The 21461-nt window shown below is 47.8% G+C and overlaps 1 protein-coding gene and 1 long non-coding RNA gene across 3 annotated transcripts in view; one reads left to right on the forward strand and one right to left on the reverse strand.

Annotated features, from left to right (window-relative positions):
• Positions 1 to 21461, reverse strand: part of Pax8 (paired box 8) — a 58878-nt gene that overhangs the window by 18852 nt on the left and 18565 nt on the right. For both annotated transcript variants that reach the window (XM_041674540.1, XM_041674539.1), the window contains exons 3-7: positions 6918 to 7083; positions 3760 to 3957; positions 2441 to 2529; positions 1942 to 2067; positions 1507 to 1682 (exon numbers count right to left, since the gene is read on the reverse strand). In XM_041674540.1, coding sequence (XP_041530474.1) covers positions 1507 to 1682; positions 1942 to 2067; positions 2441 to 2529; positions 3760 to 3957; positions 6918 to 7083 — 755 coding nt within the window. The remainder of the gene's footprint in view (positions 1 to 1506; positions 1683 to 1941; positions 2068 to 2440; positions 2530 to 3759; positions 3958 to 6917; positions 7084 to 21461) is intronic.
• Positions 1534 to 5036, forward strand: LOC121462712. Its single transcript, XR_005976362.1, has 3 exons — positions 1534 to 1646; positions 3706 to 3846; positions 4921 to 5036. It is a non-coding gene; the product is annotated as an uncharacterized LOC121462712 (long non-coding RNA).

A 21461-nucleotide genomic window follows, 5' to 3' on the forward strand; every position in this document is an offset into this window, starting at 1 on the left:
TAGATACCAGGGGTCTCCTCGGTAGGGCTTCATTATTCTCCAAGGGGCGCTAGTATATGCAGATTGCATTTTTGCAGGCTCACCACCATAGAGCAAGCTTCCTGTAGGCTCAACACTTGCCTCCCGGAGCCATGTTCTGATTATCAGCAGTGCACCCAGGCCCTCTGCTTGGATCTGCTGATAGCCGACTGTGTCTACACCCTTCACAGCTGTCATAGCCAAGGCTGATAAAAATCACTGACGCATATTGCCTACCCAGCTGTGGGGGTTGGCGCAGGGCCAGCAACCCAGCCACTCATTGGCAACGTTTCAACTGCTTGTTAGCATCAGCATTGTCTCCCTCAGGTCTTAAAGGTGAACTTATAGGCTTGCCTCAAGCCAAGAGGACAGATAGGTCATACCCCAGAGAGTTTCCTGAGCTATTCGAGTAAATGGCACGAAGGGAGACAGACATTGGAACCATTGACATAGCAAACGCATCTCAGTGGTTGTTAGCATTGTAAGGTTTTTGTTGACCTCAGTGTGGGGATATTCATATCTCTGTCTGTTTTGTAGAGAAACTATCCCATTATAACCATTTCTCCATGCCTAAGATCTGGAGAGGGAAACCCCCTGTAGCTTGTGTCTTAGCGTTCTTGATTTCTCAATTGATCATCCATTGATTTCTCATTGGATCATTCGTTTGATATACCTTTGTGGAGTAGCCATTAAAATTCCAGACTTGGGATGTTATTCAAAAGGAGAGGGCTTGTCTAATGTGTGCGTGTGTGAAGTCCTTTGATCTCCATCACCATAGAAAAAAAAATAATAATGAATAATAAGAATGCTAGACTCTAGAGATAGGAGTAGGGGTGGCTCAAGAGGCTCTCTGTCCTTAAGAAGTCCATTGCCTTTACCCCTACCCATGAGATTATTAGGATGAACTGTGAAGTCAGTAGAAGCCATGCGTGAGACAGGAAGGATGGCAGAGGCCGTGAGTCACAGGTGGGGGGCAGATTCGTGGAAACAGAGATTGAGCTGAGTCATTGCAGCCAGCTGGTATTTTTCCAGGTAGAGCAGTTAGAAGAAAGGCTTCCTGCAAGGAGGGCACATGGTGTACTAGGGCAGAGAGGTGCGAATGAGGTCAGTGTACTTGAACACATGAGTCACCCAGAATCCTAAACTGCGTAAAGGGAGAGACTGGAGGTGGGGCTAGGTGTGGCGTTGAGACCATCATAAAAGGGTGTGAGCCTTAACTCCAACTGTGGGTCTGATTCTATTGTTGGAGAAAGCCGTGGAGGACAAAAGGAGCCCTGCATGCACAAACTAGAGTTCAGTTTCAGGTTGCGAGAAGAGGGCAGGCAGCGTCAAGACAGCTTGCGAATAAGGCATGCGTGCGGCTGGACACTGCATCAAGTCTGTGCCCTGAGCCTCTAGGAACAATTTGGACTTGCTTTGATGGCTGGAGTTCATGCTTTGCTCTTGCCCTTGCCTAACCCGCCTAGGTCCTGCAGCCCACTTTCTCACCTGCTCGCCTTTGGTGTGGCTGGGGGAGGCGTAGGCCTCCGAGTAGTGCTGCCGCTCAAATGGGCAGTCGAGCGGCTCGAGGTGGTGCTGGCTGAAGGCATCCGTCCGAAGGTGCTTTCGGGGACCGCTGCTGCTGCTCTGTGAGTCGATGCTCAGCCGACAGCTGTCCTGGTCACCTAGTGCCCCCCGGGCAGGCAGGAAGAAAGCTTTCAGGGGACCCCTCTGCCAAGCCACCAAAGTGGCCAAAGCAGAGGAGCAGACAGGCTGAGGAGGTAGGGAAAGGGTCAGCAAGAGGAAGGACCCATGCGCCTGTGAATAGGGAGTGTCAGAACCCTACCCAGTCCTAGGCCAAAGGAAAGCCTTCTCTTCATATTAAAGCTGGAGCAGAGTGGTATCCTGTGTCTCGTACCACCCACAGGTCCCCCAAGAACTCACTATCATCCATCTTTCTCTTGTTGTCACTGCCAGGCTGAGCGATACCCAGGAGCCCACTGATAGAATAGGTAGAGCCCAAGGAATCCGACTGGGGTGACTCTGGGGGTGTTACGGCTGAGCTGGGGACTGCAAAGGAAGAAGGAGAAGGGTCAGAATGGGAGATGATGCTCCCCACAGCCCCTGTGGGCACCATGGATTCAAAGCCGGAGGCCATGCTGTGGCCAGAGGCCCTGGAGAGCTAGAGTCCTTCACTTCCAAGGGCCTGCTAGTGCGAGGGGCTCCTAGAATGCTATTTGTCTGCTGTGTCCATTTCCCATGTTCCCGTGAGTCTCCCATGAGCGTGGAAATAGACTTTATCTCAGGGTAATAACTCAGTCCGTGTACAAACATATGAACACTCGTATGTTCTTGTGTATCTGTATGTGTCTGTGTCTACATGGGTGTGAGGACTGGGTCTACATTCACGGGTGTGGGAACAGCCAAACCCCTAAGCACTCACTCAGTGTGTGTCCTGGGCTCAGAGACTTGCTGGCCACGCAGCTGTCCATGGGGAGGTTGAAGGGTTGCTGCACTTTGGTTCGGATGATTCTGTGAGGGAGCAGAAGGATTGTTAGAGAAAGAGGATGAAACAGGAGCTGTGGCTCTCCAGGATCCTGCCACCATGACAACCCAATTAGATGTCTTCTATGTGTCTCCAACTCGATGAGTGGACCATCCAACTATGACCGCACCTCATTCTTCATACCTCCTTCTCCGTGTCATGTGTCATGACCAGAAACATGGAGCTCTCAAGGCAGAAATACAGGGGTACCTTAGCAGGGTTTGTAGATTTGACCTGGATAGCCTCCCCGGAATTGACGCTGTTCTATATCTCATTGTTAACACCTGAGGGTGTGCCATCATCTGCTCTGTCCCTCCAGAGTCCCGAAGTGACCACATAGTCTATCTAGTTGTTTCTCTCCTTTTTGGTCGAGGGAGCGCTTTCAAATACAAATAAGCTTCCTGCTTAAAACACACTAAAAGCTGCCCACCGCGGATGCTTTAAAGGCGGGAATCTGTTAAGGTGACCACAGACTTCTTGGGGACAGCTTTATCTGTCACCTTATACTCAGAATACTTCAGGTTCTTCTTTACTCTTGACTGACTTCCTCTCATCTCCTGCGCAAGCTCTCCTTAGCCGCAGGCTTTCATATATAGTGGTGGGGTTTGCCTGGCATCGCTTTCCACCTAGTTAAATCCCACTCCCGGCTTCTTACTTAGGGGAAGACCTTCACGATTTCACGAAAACAAGTTACCATAGGCTATCCCACATAGCCCCTGCAGGACAAGTAGTTGCATTTTTTGTATTGTTGTTTTGGGTACTCTGTGTCTGTGTTCCCATTAGATTATAAGCTTCACAAGGACAGGGATTTTGTGTTCTGGGAACTAATATGGAATAAATGAATGAATTATGTGTGAATGAATGGGTGAGTACATGAAGGACGGAGGCAGGGAGCAAATGATTGAAAAAGTAACCAAGTGACCAAGTACTCCAATGAGGGCCAGGAAGGGATCTACTCAAGAAGCACACAGTAAAAGAATAGGGTATTAAGGAAGGAAGATACAGCACAAAATGGTGTGGGGACAGAGGGAGGCTCCACAGCATGAGCAAGAGAGGGCTGAGAGAGGTGACATGTGCCAGGCCCGGGAGCTCCTCCCTGATTCCTCAAAGTGAAGCCTCTTCCAAAACCCCTGCTCTACCCAGGCCATTCACGTCTCTTATAGGAATCTTCCAGAACCTTGGGGTCTAGGAGGGCGCCGGAAGCTGCCCTCTCTCACCTGTTGATGGAGCTGACACTGGGCACAGTGTCATTGTCACAAACGCCTTCTGCCAGGAGCCGGTCCCGGATCTCCCAGGCAAACATGGTAGGGTTCTGCCGCTTGTAGTCCCCGATCTTCTCCACCACCTTGGGGGTGGCCACCTTGGGCTTGGAGCCCCCTATCACTCCAGGCCGGATGCTGCCAGTCTCGTAGTACCTACTCCAATAGAGAACCCCCCGAAAATTACCCGATAAGCAGGTGGGGCCTTTAAACAGGAACCTGGCCAGCGCTTCTGACCCCTCTGGGAGTGAGTGAGACAGGTCCCTCCCCAACTGATCAACCAAACACTGGATTTCTCTCCCACAATCTACTTCACTTCTGTGTGTAGATTTATGCTGCTGCCAAAGCAAGACCCCTCTGCAAAGACTTCATCCTGGTTTCTCTGTCTTCTTCCTCTGGCCAGCATCAGGAGGCAGGCAAAGATCTCCCTTGTAAGAAAGGACACTGGGTCCAGGCAGTGGTGGTGCACACCTTTAATCCCAGCACTTGGGAGGCAGAGGCAGGCAGATCTCTGTGAGTTCAAGGGCAACCTGGTCTACAGAGTGAGTTCTTTTTTTTTTTTTTCTAGGTTTTTTGAGACAGGGTTTCACTGTAGCTTTGGAGTCTGTCTTGGAAGTACCTCTGTTGAACAGGCTGGCCTCGAACTCACAGAGATCCGCCTGTCTCTGCCTCCCGAGTGCTGGGATTAAAGGTGTGCGCCACCACCACCTGGCCCAGAGTGAGTTCTAGGACAGTCAGGACTGTTTCACAGAGAAACCCTGTCTCAAAACAAGGAAGAGAGAAAGAAGGAAAGAAAGAAAGAAAGAAAGAAAGAAAGAGGGAGAGAGAGAAAGATGGAGAGAGAGAGAGGAGGGGGGAGGGGAGGAGAGAAGAGAAGAGAAGAGAAGAGAAGAGAAGAGAAGAGAAGAGAAGAGGGGACACTACAAGTCACAAGCCTGCAGAGTTTCTTTTCTCCCTTCCACCTTCTCTTAGCATAATTAATTCTCCTCCTTTGCTCTCCTAGCCTCACCCAGGGAAGTCAACTGGAGTCCCTGACCCCTCTACTTTCTTGCTGGATCACCTTTGTCTTGTCCATGTCTGAGACGTCCCCTTACCCTTTGCCACCTGATTTTCTACCAGGTTCCATGGTTCATGTTGAAGCTGCTTCTCCCAGACTCTAAAGTCCGGCCTCGCTTGGAATCTCTGGCCTGATTCAGCCCCCGAAGATGAGCCTCCTCCTCCTCCAGAACCTATCCACCTCCCAACTAGCTGGCTGATAGATTTGTGGCTTGATCTGGATGCCCTCTGGCCTCCTGTGGTCTTTGGTCTCTTCTGCCAATGAATAAAATGGTCTTTATAAACGCCATTGTCATCGCCACTCAGAGCTCGTCTCCTCTCTGGGACTCTGCAATCATCTGACGAGTACTCTCTCCTCGGCCCTAAGAAAAGGCCTCTCTCTTCCCCTTAATAATTTTAGGCATAGGTTATCCTTGGTGTTTTTGACTTTAGCCATTCTGACAGGTGTAAGATGATATCTCAAAGTTGTTTTGATTTGCATTTCCCTGATTGCTAAGGAAGTTGAGCACGACTTTAAGTGTCTTTTGGCCATTTGAACTTCCTCTGCTGAGAATTCTCTGTTCAGTTCAGTGCCCCATTTTTTAATTGGGTTAATTAGCATTTTAAAGTCTAGTTTCTTGAGTTCTCTATATATTTTGGAGATCAGACCTTTGTCTGTTGTGGGGTTGCCATAAATTAGCGCCACGGAGTCTACAATAGGTGAACCTAAAGAAGCTAAGTAAGAAGGTGAACCCAAGGAAAAACATATAGTTATCCTCTTGGCTAAGAACCTTCATCTGGTGATGGATGGAGACAGAGACAGAGACCCACACTGGAGCACTGGACTGAGCTCCCAAGGTCCCAATGAGGAGCAGAAGGAGGGAGAACATGAGCAAAGAAGTCGGGACCACGAGGCGTGCACCCACCCACTGAGACAGTGGAGCTGATCTACTGGGAGCTCACCAAGGCCAGCTGGACTGTGACCGAAAAAGCATGGGATAAAACCGGACTCTCTGAACATGGCGAACAATGAGGGCTGATGAGACGCCAAGGACAATGGCACGGGGTTTTGATCCTACTTAATGTGCTGGCTTTGTGGAAGCCTAGCCAGTTTGGATGTTCACCTTCCTAGATATGGACGGAGGGGGGAGGACCTAGGACTTACCACAGGGCAGGGAACCTGGACTGCTCTGTGGACTGGAGAGGGAGGGGGAGAGGAGTGGGGGGAGGGGTAGAAGGGTGGGAGGAGGGGGAGAAGGGTGGGAGGAGGGGGAGGGAAATGGGAGGCTGGGAGGAGGTGGAAACTTGTTTTTTGTTTATGTTTTTTTTCTTCTTTTCTTAATAAAAAAAATTATTTAAAAAAAAAAAAAAGAAAGATTTGTTTAGAAATAAATGTCTTTAAACCACAAAAAAAAAAAAAAAATAATAATTTTAGGCATAGAGCCAGGGCTCTCTATGGTCCATTAGCCCAGCCCCTTTACTTCCTTGAAGCAGAGCTTGCCTTAAATCTACATAGGGTCAGTGTGTGACAGGTTAGGAAGTAAGGTGGACAGGACATGGGACTTTGGAATTTTCAAATTCTCTACTTAAGGATATTTCTGATGCAAGGGTCACAGGCTTTGATAGTCCTTGTCCTTCTGAATCTGTGCCCTGTGGTTCTCAGCCCTAACTGAAAGAATTAGAATCATGTGAGTGAGGTATTATGGACATACATAAATGAGTTCGTTCCCTCCTATTGTCTGTGCTGGAGTTCAGACCATGACCTTCTTATTTATTGTGAGGCTTTAGAGTTCCTTGGCACAGTCAGGGCTGTGAGCCACCACGCGGAGCCTTACAGATCAATGCTTCTCATTCCTCCCTATTTCTGAGCTTTGTGCTTCCTGGACATTTTACAAAAGCCACAGGCCTAGCCGAGAGGCTGACTCCAGCAGGACTGGGCTGTGAATTTTATCAAGCGCTCTCATGGCTTCTCTGACAGACTCTCTGAAAGATCGCGTGGTACGTGGGCCCGCAGTGCTGAGGATGGCCAGAGGAGGCAAGGCTTGCGGGGAAAGGCGGTGTGTGGTCAATCTCGTGCTTACCTGCCAAGGATCTTGCTGACGCAGCCATGGCTGACACGGAGCTGGCGCGAGATATCACAGGGCCTCACACCCTGATGGGCCAGGTCCACAATGCGTTGACGGACAACTTCCGGCAGAGGCCTGCCATTCACAAAGGCCCCTCCTAACTGATTCAGCCCTCCGTTGCCTGAAAAGACAGGATTGTCAGGGACAATTGTCAGAACCAGGTACTAAATGTTGGGTAGAAATAGCCGTGAGTATGAGTACTGCGTGTGACCATGTCTGGGCACTCCACGGTCAGTTCCACCAGCTCTCCCTCTACGTGCGCCCCACCTTGCTGAGAAACATGCCTCCTGGAAAGGCTGGCACAAGTGGTATAAGCAGCTCACCCCATCTGACATGTAAGGATACAAAAGGAGCACATCTCTTGTCTGGTGACCCTTTAGATCCACTCCATGTCCCCCAGAGCCCAGCCTTTACGTCAAGTACTGTCAGTGTTCTCTTTCCCCCATTTTTCTTCATCCGCAGACACAAAAGGAATGAAGGAGTCAGGCTGTTCTTAAGTTGATACACTCAGCTCATTGAGTGACACTGGAGAAAATATCTCTCCTCCCCCTGAAGATCCTTTTTTCATTAAAATAAAGGCGCAGGATGAAACGAGCTGTCTTTCCCTTTGTCTTACGCCTCTTAAACTGCAGAACCTTTCCCCCACCCCCTTAGTTTTTAAGACATAGTTTCTCTGTGTAGCCCTAGCAGTCCTGGAACTCACTCCACAGACAAGGCTGGCCTCCAACTCCCAGAGATCCTGCTACCTCTGCCACCCAAGTGCTGGGATTAAAGGTGTGAGCCCCCTCGCCCAGCTATAGAGCCATATTTTGTAACAAGAACACAAAAGAAGTGCAGGAGAGAGTATCTGGCTAAGGCAGGTCAGAAGGATCTAGGCCCTGTCTGGCTGTCTCGCCTGAGCAACCCCAAGTTTTCTTCTCTCTTTGACAGGTCAGAGACCTAAAAACAGCAAACGGAGACCTCACTAGGAGACATGGCAAGCCAAGCCTTAGCTGCATCCCTGATTGACCTCTCCCCTCTAGACTGAGTCTATACTTCATTCTGATCATACACAGCTAGACAGAGCCATATCTACTGAATGCCTAGTGCATGACAGGTGCTTTAGCAGGTCTTGAAGCCCCAAGGTGAATACAGCCATCTGCATAGTTGCACCCACCTGACGGGGCTTATTACAGTAGGAGCCTAGACCAGCTAATCAGATCCCTCATGACCTTTCCCGGAATCTCCTGCTCAGAGAGGTAATTACTGAATGGGTAGACTCGGTCAGAGATGCACTGAGGAGCTCTTAGAGAAGTTCAAGCTCAGACTCATGACAAAGAAGTGTTAGATGAGAGGAAGGAGATCCTGTCTGAGCCACGGGAATAGTACAAGCAAAGGTGCTGAGGTTGAAAGGGTAGGAGTCTGTGAGATTTGTGATACTTTCAACTCTACGATCCACAGTGGGTTAGTTTCAGAGCTGCGAAGTCCAGTTTCCAGAAGACCGCAAAGAGCATTTCAGTGGCTTGACTTGAATGACTGAGCTTATGTGAAGAGCAGCCAGGATCCAAACAAAGCTTAGGGCTCCAACCCTTGCTACTGCTGTATGGGTCCTTGATTGACAGCTGGAGCTGACCCTGTCTCTGCAACCTTAGGATGACAGTGACATTGCCTAGGCATGACTAGCGTCTCTTCACACCAAGGACTGGATCTTGCGATCTAGCTTAGCATGGGAAAGTCTAAGAACTCTAGAGGTTGGTAGAGCAGAATGGATTGAGCCCAAATGCTCAGGACCCCCTGAAGCTGACTGCAAAGAAGCCAGTATTGTACGGAGAGTCATAGCGAGTCGGCTGGTAAGAAGGGAAAGTTGATGCCAGGCCAGTGTGACCAGTTAACCATATGCATGGACAAGGGTAGGAAGTGTCTTTGCTGGGCACACTGTGCCCATTATCACCCACTGACTTAGCACATTCGAAACCGCCTCCCAATTTCTCCTCAGGGACTCATAATGTCTTCAACAGAACAGATAATTTCCCTTAAAACAAACAAACAAACAAGGTCAAAAGCCTCTGTCCAGGGCATTAAATCAAGAGGAAAAACGCACTGGCTGCACACCAAGCATGAGGGACATGGCAGTCCATCTTCCAGGTACAGCTTCTGCCTGTCCTGTTCTAGGCCACCTGTCCCAGTGAATACTTTTACATGAATTGGACGATGTCTTAGGGACTTTCAGTCCAGCCCAGGCGATGGACAATGTGGCTCTTGTCTGTTCTGTTCTTGTTCCCCTGACCCCTCTCACTGGCTATGCTGCCCCTAGTGGAGAAATGGGCCCTCACTTCCTCATCATTGCCTTTTGACTCCTTGGGGTCTAGACACCGAACACCAGGGCACATCAGACAGCTATCCAAGTGTACAAGACTGTAGGCAGGACTACTTTGTCCCTATGTTCCAGAATTTTTACTGCATGAGGCATAGATCTTTGCACTAGAATCTCTCTCTCTCTCTCTCTCTCTCTCTCTCTCTCTCTCTCTCTCTCTCTCTGGAAGTCAGATCTCATATAGAGAGGGGTGTCACAAGTTGAGCATTTTGCCTGAAAACAAAACAAAAAGCACAATCTACTCATGTGGTTCTCCAATAGACATAGCACAAACTATGTCCTAAATTATCCTAAGGGCTGACGCAGAATCCTGGAAACCCACATCCTCAGAACCAGACTGAAGCTCATTGCACAGCAACCAGCCACATCTCGGGCCCCCTGAACTGTGACTTCTCTGGGGAGTTATTTTATTGAGGAAGGGTTTGAGTCAGATTTCTGCCTTGACTCTGTATGTTTTAGTTGTATCATTTGAGTAGATTTGGTTGTTTGTAACTTTGGCATGAAATGAAGCTTAGCAGGATTTCTCACTGTGTCTGCTGGTCACTGCAATGGGAACGTGGGGTGACGGCAGAGAAGCATTTCCTTAGCTGAAAGCCTTGATAGAAATATAAAGGTTTTCATTATGACATCAACATGGTTGGATGCTACCACCCTGGCTTGGCCCTAACGCTTGAGTAGTAGTTCTCCAACTGAAACACACACCAGAGTCTCAAGAGCGTTTATTGAAGAAAAACCCATTGAGGACAACCTTAAGTTTTTAAATCAGTTGGTCTAGGGCAGAACCAAGAATTTGTGTTTGTCGGAGACCCACAACTGTTCACTGTGAAGAGAATGTGTTACTTTGGAGTGTCCAACCTAAAATGGGACATGTATATAACACCCTCCCCTCAAGGTTCAAAGATCTACGCAGAATGGGGAGGGGCTGGTGGTGGACAGACTATGAGACAGAGATGGTGGATGACTTCCTGGACAGGTGAGTTCCTATGTGCAGTTGCTCTGCTCTGTCATCATTCACAAGACCCACACAAACTCCAGCCAGACAAAAGCCCGGCATGGGAGAGGGAAAGACAACAGGAAGTCCCAACCCTGGCAAGGGATCTACTGGTATTTGACTGCCGACAGGAAAGGGAAAGTTAGCTCTTCAATGGAATGACTCCCAGGAGTAGTCGGCCAACACAAACTGGACCCAAATGAATTGATGAGCATGTGCGGACACACACACACATATGCACACATGCACACACACACACACACAGACACACACACACACATGAGATGGGGGTTGGGTGGATAGGGAAGTGAGGAATCTGGCCAGAGTTGGGGGAATCAGATGAATCTGATCAAGATTCGTTGCAGGAAATTCTCAAAGAATTAATAAAAACTTTTTTAAAAGTGTGTTTCTAAGAAGCTTCCAGACTGTGTAAGTGCTGATACTGTGGGACCACTGGTTTAGGCTGGGCATTGGGCAATGGCTGACAAAACAAACAAGATCATATCCTCTCCTCCTCCAACCTTTCCCCAAGAATCGTAATCATTACGTGTATTTAATGACTTTCATTTCAATTCAACACACATTAGCAAAATGCCAATGGTGACTCGAGTACAGAGCCCTATATGTGTAACCTTGAACAAGACACGAATGTTTAAATTCCTTTCAGGGGACACAATCAGATTAATTGGGAACCTCCACGTTAAGATAGAAGTCCCTTGGAGGACCACACAGGCAATCAGAGAGGAATCAAAGGAACGCCTAGAAAACAAACAAACAAACAAACAAAATGACCATAGGAAGTAGGAAAAGGTTCCTTGTGTGAAGTCCTGGTGCTTTGACCAAGCAGAATGCCATTTACCACCTCTATAGATCATTCATGAAAGAAAGATTGGGAAGAGCCAACCGGTTGCCTATGGAGGTGGCCTCTATGGGTTGAGGTTTTGAACTGAGTTCTGTTATGGAAGGGCCTTTGTATTTTCTGTATCCGGTGTGGGGGAGTGGACTTCGCGAGGTGATTCACCACCAAATGCCCAGAGGTGGGTGCAAGCTTCCTTCCTGCCCTCAGTGAGGGCTGATGTCCACTGTAACTAAGCTCCTTTCGTGCTGCTTTGTACTTTATGGGCAGGTGGGCCTTAAGGTCGGAAGCCAGTGGTTAAAGTAGGAGCTCCCTGGTTGGTCCAGAGGCTGAGTGGAGGAAAGCAGAAGTCAGGAGGAGGTTTGAAGCATCCTAAGCAAAGGCCTTTTGTATGTCTAGAGGTCTGTGAGTGGGGAGAGGGGGATGTGTAGGAGGAAGCTTGGCTGGATATAAGAAAACTCATGAATATGGAGGTCTTCAGATAGGGAAAGGCAAGCTTCCCTGATCAGAGAGGAGTTAGCTTGATTGACAGGCTCTAAAGCTTTAGGTGACGTTTGCTATAAGCCAACCTTTGGGGGGAAATGACCATTTCAGAAGGTCCAAGGAGACTGGTGATTTCTTCTCTACTTAAAAGGCTCTGAGAAGTAAGGATGGGGGAATGAGACAGAGATCGCTTGAAGCTCGCATTGCATAAACTGATGTTGAACACTTAAAAGAGGAGCACACCTTCCCTGCACCCCCAATCTTTTGCACCTTTGCCCATCATCATATCACTGACTTCTGACCAACTGCTTTATCTGTTTGATTTCTTTATGAATTCCTCAAAGGTAGAAGCCCAGGCTTTGTTTACATAGTGCCCGACTCGGGGTCCCTCTTGTGGGACCCTCAAACTTCATTTTACAGTACTGTTTTTCTTTTTATCATCTTGATTCCTTAGAGCTCCGCCCCAAAATAACAATAGCTCAATGTGCCACGCTGTGAAAAAAAAAACTGATTTTACTGTCTGGGAATTTTTTCTTTAGCTCCAAAGAGCGTCAAGGTGGGCAGATGTTTGGACCCTTGGCAAGGTTGTATAGTAAGAGATGCAGAAGCTGCCTTGGGGTACCCTTCAAACCATGCTACTTCCCTTCCATGAAGAATAAGCCTTGCTGATACTAACAAATCTCTGATGTTCTCAATCTGGTGTTGCCCTTCCCCGGGACACCGGCTTACAAATCTGCAATGGCTCCAACCTCCCAACCTCTCCCTCTTGGCTTTATACCTTTATGGAATAAAAAAATCCAAGGACTCAAACTGTACCTAAGGAAAGTGTTTTAGGACCAAGCCTGTACACCAGATCACTTCAGATCATAAGGTTAAGCACACATCAGATCCTTGTGTTTAGAGACAACGAGCTGTCCTGCTGGGAAGGACAAGCATCCACTCTGCCCCATCTCCCTCCCTGATCTTTGGTGTCTGTCTCTGTGCCTGCTATTTGTCCTCCTAAGGGAAGTTAGAGAAGAGAGGCAGTGGCTAAGTAAGGCTACTCTTTACCTCTCTCATTCATTTCTCATAGACTGCTCACACTTCAAATGCTCTTGAAACTGACTCTATAATTTATTGTCCTACTTAAAAAAAAAATTGCCAGGCGGTGGAAGAGCACGTCTTTAATCCCAGCACTTGGGAGGCAGAGGCAGACGGATCTTCGTGAGTTCGAGGCCAACCGGGTCTACAAGAGCTAGTTCCAGGACAGGCTCCAAAGCTACAGAGAAGCCCTCTCCTGGAAAAAAAATTAACTACTCACTGTCTACTAAGTTCATAGTCTGGATCTACAAATAAAACAAAATCTATCATCTATGTGCTCTCTCTAGCCCCTACCTGAAAATTTTAGCCTTGACTGGGAAACTCTGTTCCCATTCTTTTCAACCCAAATGCCTTAAGAAGTAATCCTACTTGCCTTTCTGGCTCTCCCATTTCCTCCCTTCCCTTATGGAGTTCAGCTCTCTCTCAAGCCTCATGCCTGGCATGTGCTCAAACGTCACTTTGTGACGTGTGGGTAGAGGGTGCCAGACTCTCCCTCTTGGAGAAGCTCCCATGTCAGTCTCCTGGTTCCTTATACGAGCAGTGTAAGCTTGTCACTCTCTCCATTACGGCACATTCGTGTTTTCTCTTTCCACAACGTCTCTCAAATCCTGGTGCTGTTCTCACTCTGCAGAGCTTCACGTCAGTCCATTCGTAGGGTTTCACCTATAATCCATCTTTACATAGCACCGTGAGTACCAAGGAGCACCCCTTCCCCTTTGCATTCAGCTTCCTATGAGAAAGCTCTTAAGTAATAAATTATCACCACCACCACTGCTGCAGCTGCCACCGCCCCAGGCCATCTGGGCGGATGACAACAGCCCTGTGCTACCCTTTCCCCTTCGGCTGCATCATGTGCTGTTTTCTACTGGAGGCTTGTCACTGGTCTTTGGCTACTGTCAGTGCTGGTGTTGCCTTTGGGCCTTTGCACCTGCTGTTTCCTCCACTCGGAACTTCCGTCTTCTCCTTTTGTCTCACTTCACTTTTTGTTGACAGACTAGGTTGAGCCTCTGCTGGGATGTTTTCCTAGCATTCCTTATGTTTATTGCATAGTGTTCATCAAAAATGCAACATCCATCATGTTTTTTTTTTTTTGAGGAACTTGTTTAAAAATGATGAGGGAAACGTTCAGAGTCAGGAGAAATTTGAATGAGGAGAAGGGTGAATGGGATGACCCAAGTATCTTTGCATAATTATATAAGTGAAAAATGACCTTCATCTGTTACCAGACTGAGAGCCAAATGCAATCAGAAGTATTTCTGTTAAAGGTTTATTGTTAAATTATGTAACATATTAAATAAATATATCCCATATGAATTAGCCAACTGCTTTGAGCCTCTTCCATTCTCCCATACAGAATATTCACCAGATGACATCATTTCTATCCATAAATATTTATACCAATATCTTCTAGCTGCCTTCAGCATTCAAAGGCCCACGTATTCGACATTGTCCTATGCACTATGACAAACCAAACATTTCCACTGAAGTGAGAACATAAAATTGATCCCTACCTTCATGGAACAAGTAGTCCAGCAACAGGGAGTCTAAGAAGAATTATTCATTTGCCAAATAAACACACAGACAAATGTTTGATTCATATGTAAGATGCACACAAGGACACAATGGATGCAGAATTAAAGAATAATGAAGGGAGATGGAATCATTTCAAGGTGATCAAGGAAAAATCTTCATAGCTGAAACATAACCCACACAGGCAGGAGTGGAACCTGGGCTCACTGGTGTCCCGCCTGCCTTCCCCATACAACTCCTAGTTACGCAGCTGGAAATCAATACATCCCAACCCACGTCTGCAAGTATCATTCCCATGTTCATGTCTGCGTGTACCACTCCCATGTTCATGTCTCCGTGTACCACTCCCATGCTCATGTCTGCGTGTACCACTCCCATGTTCATGTCTGCGTGTACCACTCCCATGTTCATGTCTGCGTGTACCACTCCCATGTTCATATCTGCGTGTACCACTCCCATGTTCATGTCTGCGTGTACCACTCCCATGTTCATGTCTGCGTGTACCACTCCCATGTTCATGTCTGCGTGTACCACTCCCACGTTTAAGAATGTTTAAAGAAAACACATGGTGTCCTTTCCATCATGGTAACGCCAAGCTTCTAACTTCGGCAAACAAGACCCACCATGACCTTTCTCTTCTCTCGGGACTCATTGCCCACCTGTCTAAGCCTTAAAATCAATGTCCTAGTATACATAATTGCTTACTATTTTTGTCATAGTACCTAAGTCCTGCCCTGAGTCCTCATTCATGCCATCCCCCATGCCTAGAGTTCCAATGCCTTACTTTCTCCTGATCGATTTCATTTATATCTTAAGAGTTACCTTCCCACAGGAAGTCTTCTGTGCCTTTTCTTGCCCACTTCCTCTGTTTTTTTCTGTTAAAGGAGCCAGGGACAAGCTCTTGCACTACATTTATCAAACTGCAAGTGCCCCGTTACTGACTATGCCCGCTGCATAGACTGACTGCTTCTTGAAGGATGCTTTATTATTATTTATTATTATTACTGAATAATATTTAGTGCACAGTGATATCAGGTCATGCTTGTTTAATTCATCATTGGAAGAAAGGAACATGGAAGAAGGAGAAAGAAAAAGGGAAGGGAAGCAAGGAAGAACAAAGAAAAGGAGGGAAGAAGGCAGAGCCATAGGAGGTTTAGAAAAGACTGCACAGACTTTGCCTTCAACAGAGTTCTGTTTCCCACAGACTGTTAGACATAAGTATTTGAAGAAGGAGCTCCACATATCACAGCCTAAGAAAAGTGAGGTTTTCGTTGCTTCTGAGGACCTAGGCTGTGAACGCAGCATCCTTTCTACTGGCTCTAACACCAAGCCTCTGATGCTCACACTAAGTATATGAGCCCTTCGGGGTCCAGACTTTTGTGAGGAGCCAGCTTTATTGGAAAGTGTGGCTGCATGTTCTGCTGGAGACTGAGGAGGAAGAAGTGCTATTACAACTTTGCAGCAGTGTGAGTCTTAAAATGTCTCATTAAGAAGCTTTTTATTTTTAACTCTGGTTGCAAAGGTCCCATGAAGAATCGTGGGGTGACCACCCAGCTCTGGCCTTGTGTAATTTACAGTTCTGTTGGGGAGAAGGTCCCCGAGTCACAGCCCAAGCCAAGGAGACAGTAGATAAGCGGTGGAAGTTACCTTTCCTGAGAACTCAGATACCTGCTGTGGAGAAATGTTTGTCTCATGCCTGTGTGGGAAGTGCTGCTTTGTGCCCATGGCAGTTCAGTCAGTAACAAAGAAAAGAAACTTTTCCGCTTCACGTTGCCTAGGAGCTCACCACTGCCTTCAAGGATAATGACAAGGGCAAGGACAATCCAGTCCTAGAACCTGGTTTCCCCTGATTTCTTCTGGTAGCATCCTTCAGAGTATGGTCAGAAGACAGACACCTGTTCCTAGGAATTCCAGTAGAGGGGTTTTTAACAAAATTCCCTGAGTGTCAAGGGATACACAAACACAAAGAAAGAACCAAAGTATCTCTGAAATGCAGATCGATTATCCCTAATCCAAATTCCCCAAGTACAAGATGTTTTCAAAGCTCATAAACTTCTTTAATATCAACAAGCTACATGTTCCCAACCTGACTTCTCTGAAGGGTGTGAGCAAAAACACAGATGCGTGGAAACCTCACACAGAATGGCCTTCAGGTTATATGTATAAGGAGTATAGGAAACATAAGCGAATGTCACAATGGCATGATGAGAGTCGGGTCTCATCCTCAAGATTGTGTGTGTGTGTGTGTGTGTGTGTGTCTGTGTGTGCGTGTGTGTGTGTGTCTGTCTGTCTGTGCACGTGCGTGCGCGCACACACACAAATCAATACTCCCAAATCTAGAAAGCTCTGAAATTTGAAATACTTCTGGTCCGAACATCTTGATTAACAGATGTGCAATCATAGGAAGCAGCCACTGTCCCTGGGCTGGAGGAAACAAAAGGGAAAAGCTGATGTCAGAATCTAGAAGAGAGTTCCAGCTCCATCCCGGGGCTTGGAGCTGCAGTGCTATGGTTTGCCCAGATGCTGCTGGAGGCATGTGATTGGCTCTCAGAGATCTGGAATCTAGATCAGCAGATACTGCTGTACCAATGATGCCAACAACCACCTAGAACAAGAAGGAAGGCCTCCAGCGATCTGCTACCCATCAGCTGGCCGAGTTAGCAGTCCATCATGGACACGGCCACTGAGGAGCAGCTTCCTATCATGTGTTTTGGCAATGATTCCTAGATAGGGTTCAAATAGTCACTGCTTTTTATTCTCTGAAGCTGTGTGGGACAGTGACCAGAAAACCCGCACTTCACCTTGGCAGGGACTTCATTTTCTTCTGCTTAAGTAGGTTGTTTGAACCTGAACTCAGTACACCATCCACAAAGGTTTGCCATTCCTGTGTCTGTTTTGATATCCGTGTTCTTAGGGTATGATTTTCTGGATGGTTCTTTCCGTAGTGGTTTCAATTTACTTCTTCACATCTCAGCAAGTAGCAGATCCCCACCTCCACCACCACATTTGCCCCTCTTGCCTGGGTTGTTTTCTGTTCTCATTATTTCAGAATCCTTTGTGATGAGACAACCTTGGCTCTGGATGCTTTGGGGGTCAAGAATAAGGCCAGAGCTCCCTTTCCTCCTGAAGTGCATGACTAGGTGGTTACTCATTGACTCCTGGGCATTCTTTTGGAAGCCTGCCTCGAATCTGCTCCTCTACAAGCTTTAAGGCAGTGGGGAGAGGCAATAGCAACCCTGGATCTCCTATGGTCTGAAGCTCAGCCAAACCAACGAGTATCTCCAAGTAGGGTTAGATGGCTTCCTTTAGAAGGCAGGGGAAGATGCCCTGGCTTGGATCAGACCAAAGGGTGGGGGCGCTGAGAAGGCTTAGCTCAATCTTTTCATTTTCAGTGCTCGGGTATGAAGAGGGGGTTATACAGGTGCCGAAGGAGAGACATAAAGGGTGAATGAAGAGCTTTCCTTTGGGTTGGGCTACCGCTGAAAAAGAACCAAACTTGACGTGTATCTTACCAGTATCATCCCTTAAAAAGGAGAAAAGAGAAGGAAGAAGGGAGGTGGGCCGTGTTCCATATTCAGCCCCTTTCCAGGGTTAGTTAATGCTTAGGAATCACGACTGCATGCAGCATTGAGAAACCCGCTCCTTCCTGAGCCGCGCACAATCGTCTAAGTGTGTTTTCCATTTAATTCGCACAATGGCCCTTGAAGTAGAAAGCACACTGCCTCCATTTGACATACAACAGGGTGAGGAGCGGAGATGGTACATAGATTGCCCAAAGCTGCCCATTGCAAGAGGGCAGAATTGAGCCTCAAGCGAATACTCTGCATTTCATGGCTCCTGCCACCTTGGTCATTCCATGTAGAGCCAGACCCTCCCTAAGAGCGAATGGGTCTCCAGTACCACCTTCCAACGTGTGTGCTTTCAAAGTCCACTTTAAAATCCTTTCCAGGTCTTCATTGATCAGATGATTGGCATCTAGGATGTCACTATTTGACTTTTTCCAGTGAAAGGGGAAAAAAAAATATCCAATTCTTTTCTGTCCCCTATGCTTCCATATTGGCTTATTTTCCTCTGCCCTGTTTAAGTCTGTCCCCACCTCTTTTCTTCTTCCTTTCCGGCTGTGACTTGGCCCCCATCCTCAGTCCCTTCCAGTTCCTTTACTGTTGGTACCCAGTGTTAATCGTCCCTCTGACCCACGGTCACTGGCCCCTTCTAGGCCTCCCGTCCCTTGTGCTCCTCCACCTCTGTCTCCCCTCTCTCTCCCTCCCCTGACTCCTTTGGCCACCCCCTTTTCCCTGCATAATCTCCGCTGCCTGCTTGACTGCCCAGGTTCTTTATCCCGTCTTCCCCTCAAAGGCTTTCACAGCTCCGCTGTTATTCTTGTATTAGCATTGAACCCATTAAAGCTAATTTGTTTGCCCTAATCTCCATTTATTTTTCCCTAGTTGATATTAGATTTCCCTTTCTATTGCTCCAGCATGATTTTCTCTTTGTCTTCCTAATGGTCTACCACCCACCCCACCCCCTTCCTCTTATTAATCTGGTTGGCTTCACCGTGGTTTCAAGGCCTTTGTCTCTCGGCCTCCCCCAGCCCTTAGATTAACCCTGTCACCTCTCTCCCAAAAAAGGACCCCCAGTGTTTGTATTTCCAAGGATGGAACTGCTGTAAATGTCAACAAGCGCTAAGCTCCCTGGGGAAAGTGCTGCTGATCTAGACAGCGGGTCTTTTCCTAAGGCCAGTCCGTACAGAGCCCAGGGGCTGGGAGGCAGGAGGTACCTGGGTTCCAGGGCTGCCTTGAGCCTGAAAGCTGCTACGCTCTAGTTTGTCTAGGTAGGATGAACTTCGGGGCTCTCCCAGAGATTTCTGAAGGCTTCTTCCAGCTTGCCTTTGTCCTGTGTATTTTACTAGCAGGCTAAGTGGGGCAACTTTCTCCCTATGACTGAGATTTGGCAATTTCTTGAACAATAGGCGCAGTACTTCACCTTCCTAAAGACGCAGAGGCCTCTGTGTCTGTGACTCTGGGCGTAGCTGATCTACACCCTGCCCTCTGGTTTCCATATACCCAAGGAGAGAGGCCTCCCAGGAGCGAGGTTCACTATTGTTCTCGCCTTGCCAGCCTTGTCTGTGGACCTCACTCCTCAGGTTTTCTCTCTGGAAACGGAGAGCCTCAGAGACAGCTGCAGTACCTCCTCTGGTTGTGTAGGCTCCGTTCTGGGGGTGCAGAGTCCTCCTAACCCCTGACTGCTCACCAGACTCCCTAGGGAAGCCAGGTACTTTCCACCTTGTAGAGTTCAAAGAGGAGATTTTGGTATGATGTCCCTGCCCCTGGGTCTGTCGGAAGAGTCTCTGGTGACAGCTCAGGGTTTGTAGCCACGCTGTAGAGCATAAGTTACTAGGAACCCAAATCATTCATTAGTCCATTAAACATGACTTGCCACCAGGAGCCTCCCAGAGTCCCAGAACGTGTGCTAGAGGTCTTTCTTCCGGCTCCTCCCCGTGAGCTTCCGGAGGCCTGTGGGTTCCAGGTACCAAAGACCCACCTGGGCAGTGGTGGACAACCCTGAGCTACACTGGGAGCCAGTGCTCTGCAATTCAGAGTAGGTGAGGACATCTGGGGAGCATACACTCCCAGCTTCCTCACAAGTCACCCCAGACTCCCCCGGGTTCAGAGGCTAGTGGCTATTATAATGTTGTGGCTTCTTTAAGAAAATGGGTTGATAGTTAAACAATTTAATTTAAAAAAATTCAGCTAGATTTCGATTCAATGAGTGTTGTTCTCTGATAGTATTCTAGGAGACCTGTAATGTGTTAAGATGACTTTTGATGATGAGGGGCTTGCCCTTGAGACACATACACATTAATGACCTTTGCTATGTTACCAACCTTACAGCTTTGTGATCCATTCACTGTGGACCCCATGAATCATCACCTTCCGTCCCCCAAGCAGTCCTGTAGGATCCCCACAGGTGATGTGTGTACACCACAGGGGGGTCGGTGTGTGCATCTGTATAAGGGGTTAGCATGTGGTTAACAAGTCAAGCTATGTTATCATGGACTAGGACCCTAGGTTCTGGCACTCCGCTACAAGGCGATAGACTTGAGTTTAAGGAGCACACATTTTAAAATCACTTTGAGATGGGGAAGGAGGCAAATAGAGAGGTGGCAAAAAAAAAAAAAACCCTAGTGGGGACAGAAAAAGCCATGAGAGTGGGAGGGAGAGGATGACAGGATGGGGGAGGGTGGAGAAGGAGAGGGAGGAACAAGAAAGAAACGCAGCTGTAGTTGGGGTAACTACAGTGGCTAAGAGGCCAGATAAATGAGGAGTCTTAAATTTAACACACAAAGAAGAAAAAGATACGCTTTCCTCCTTTTTTTGTTGTTTTTTTTTTTTTGTTGTTGTTGTTGTTGTTGTTGTTGTTATTTGTTTGTGTTTTTGGTTTAAGTTTTGGTTTTTCAAGACAGGGTTTCACTGTAGCTACCAAGCCTATCCTGGAACTAGCTCTTGTAGACCAGGTTGGCCTCGAACTCACAGAGATCCGCCTGCCTCTGCCTCCCGAGTGCTGGGATTAAAGGTGTGCGCCACCACCGCCCAGCAAGGGTGAAATTGAAATTTCTTACAATTTCAGAGGTTCAGTTTGTTATCCTCATGGTGGGGAGCAGGGTAGCATGAAGGCAGATGTGGTGCTGGAGCTGAGAGTCCTACATCTTGACTCAGAGGCAACAGCAAGTCAACTGACTATCACAATGAGGGAAGTTGGAGCAAAAGAAGCGTCAAAGCCCACCCCCACAGTGACACACTTCCTCCAAAATGGCCACACTTCCCAATGGCACCACTCCCTTTGGGGGCCATTTTCTTTCAAACCACTGCAAGAACCGTGACAGCCACTAACTAGAACTTGACACCACAGCAAAGGGGGTCGGTTGCTCTAAGGCCACACTCAAGGCTACTGAAGAAAGTGAGAGGGGGCAGAGATGAACAGATACAACCTACAGTGTATGGCTTCAGAGGAGGAAACCCAGGAAGCATGGAGGTGTCTACAGGACTTGTAGCCACATGAATCCGAGCCTAGATTTCTGCAGAGCGTATGATCCTGGAGGCCTAGTGCTCCACGGCTATCCTTGGTCCCAGGGGCTAAGGTCATAAGCCTCCCAAGAGGAAGAAAAAGCTAAGTGGCCCTGAGGCTAATGTAAGAAGATAGAACAGT

Source organism: Microtus oregoni, unplaced genomic scaffold (genome assembly GCF_018167655.1).
Source record: "Microtus oregoni isolate MIOR12 unplaced genomic scaffold, Mior012 000025F_ref0000491, whole genome shotgun sequence".
Lineage (NCBI taxonomy): Eukaryota > Metazoa > Chordata > Mammalia > Rodentia > Cricetidae > Microtus > Microtus oregoni.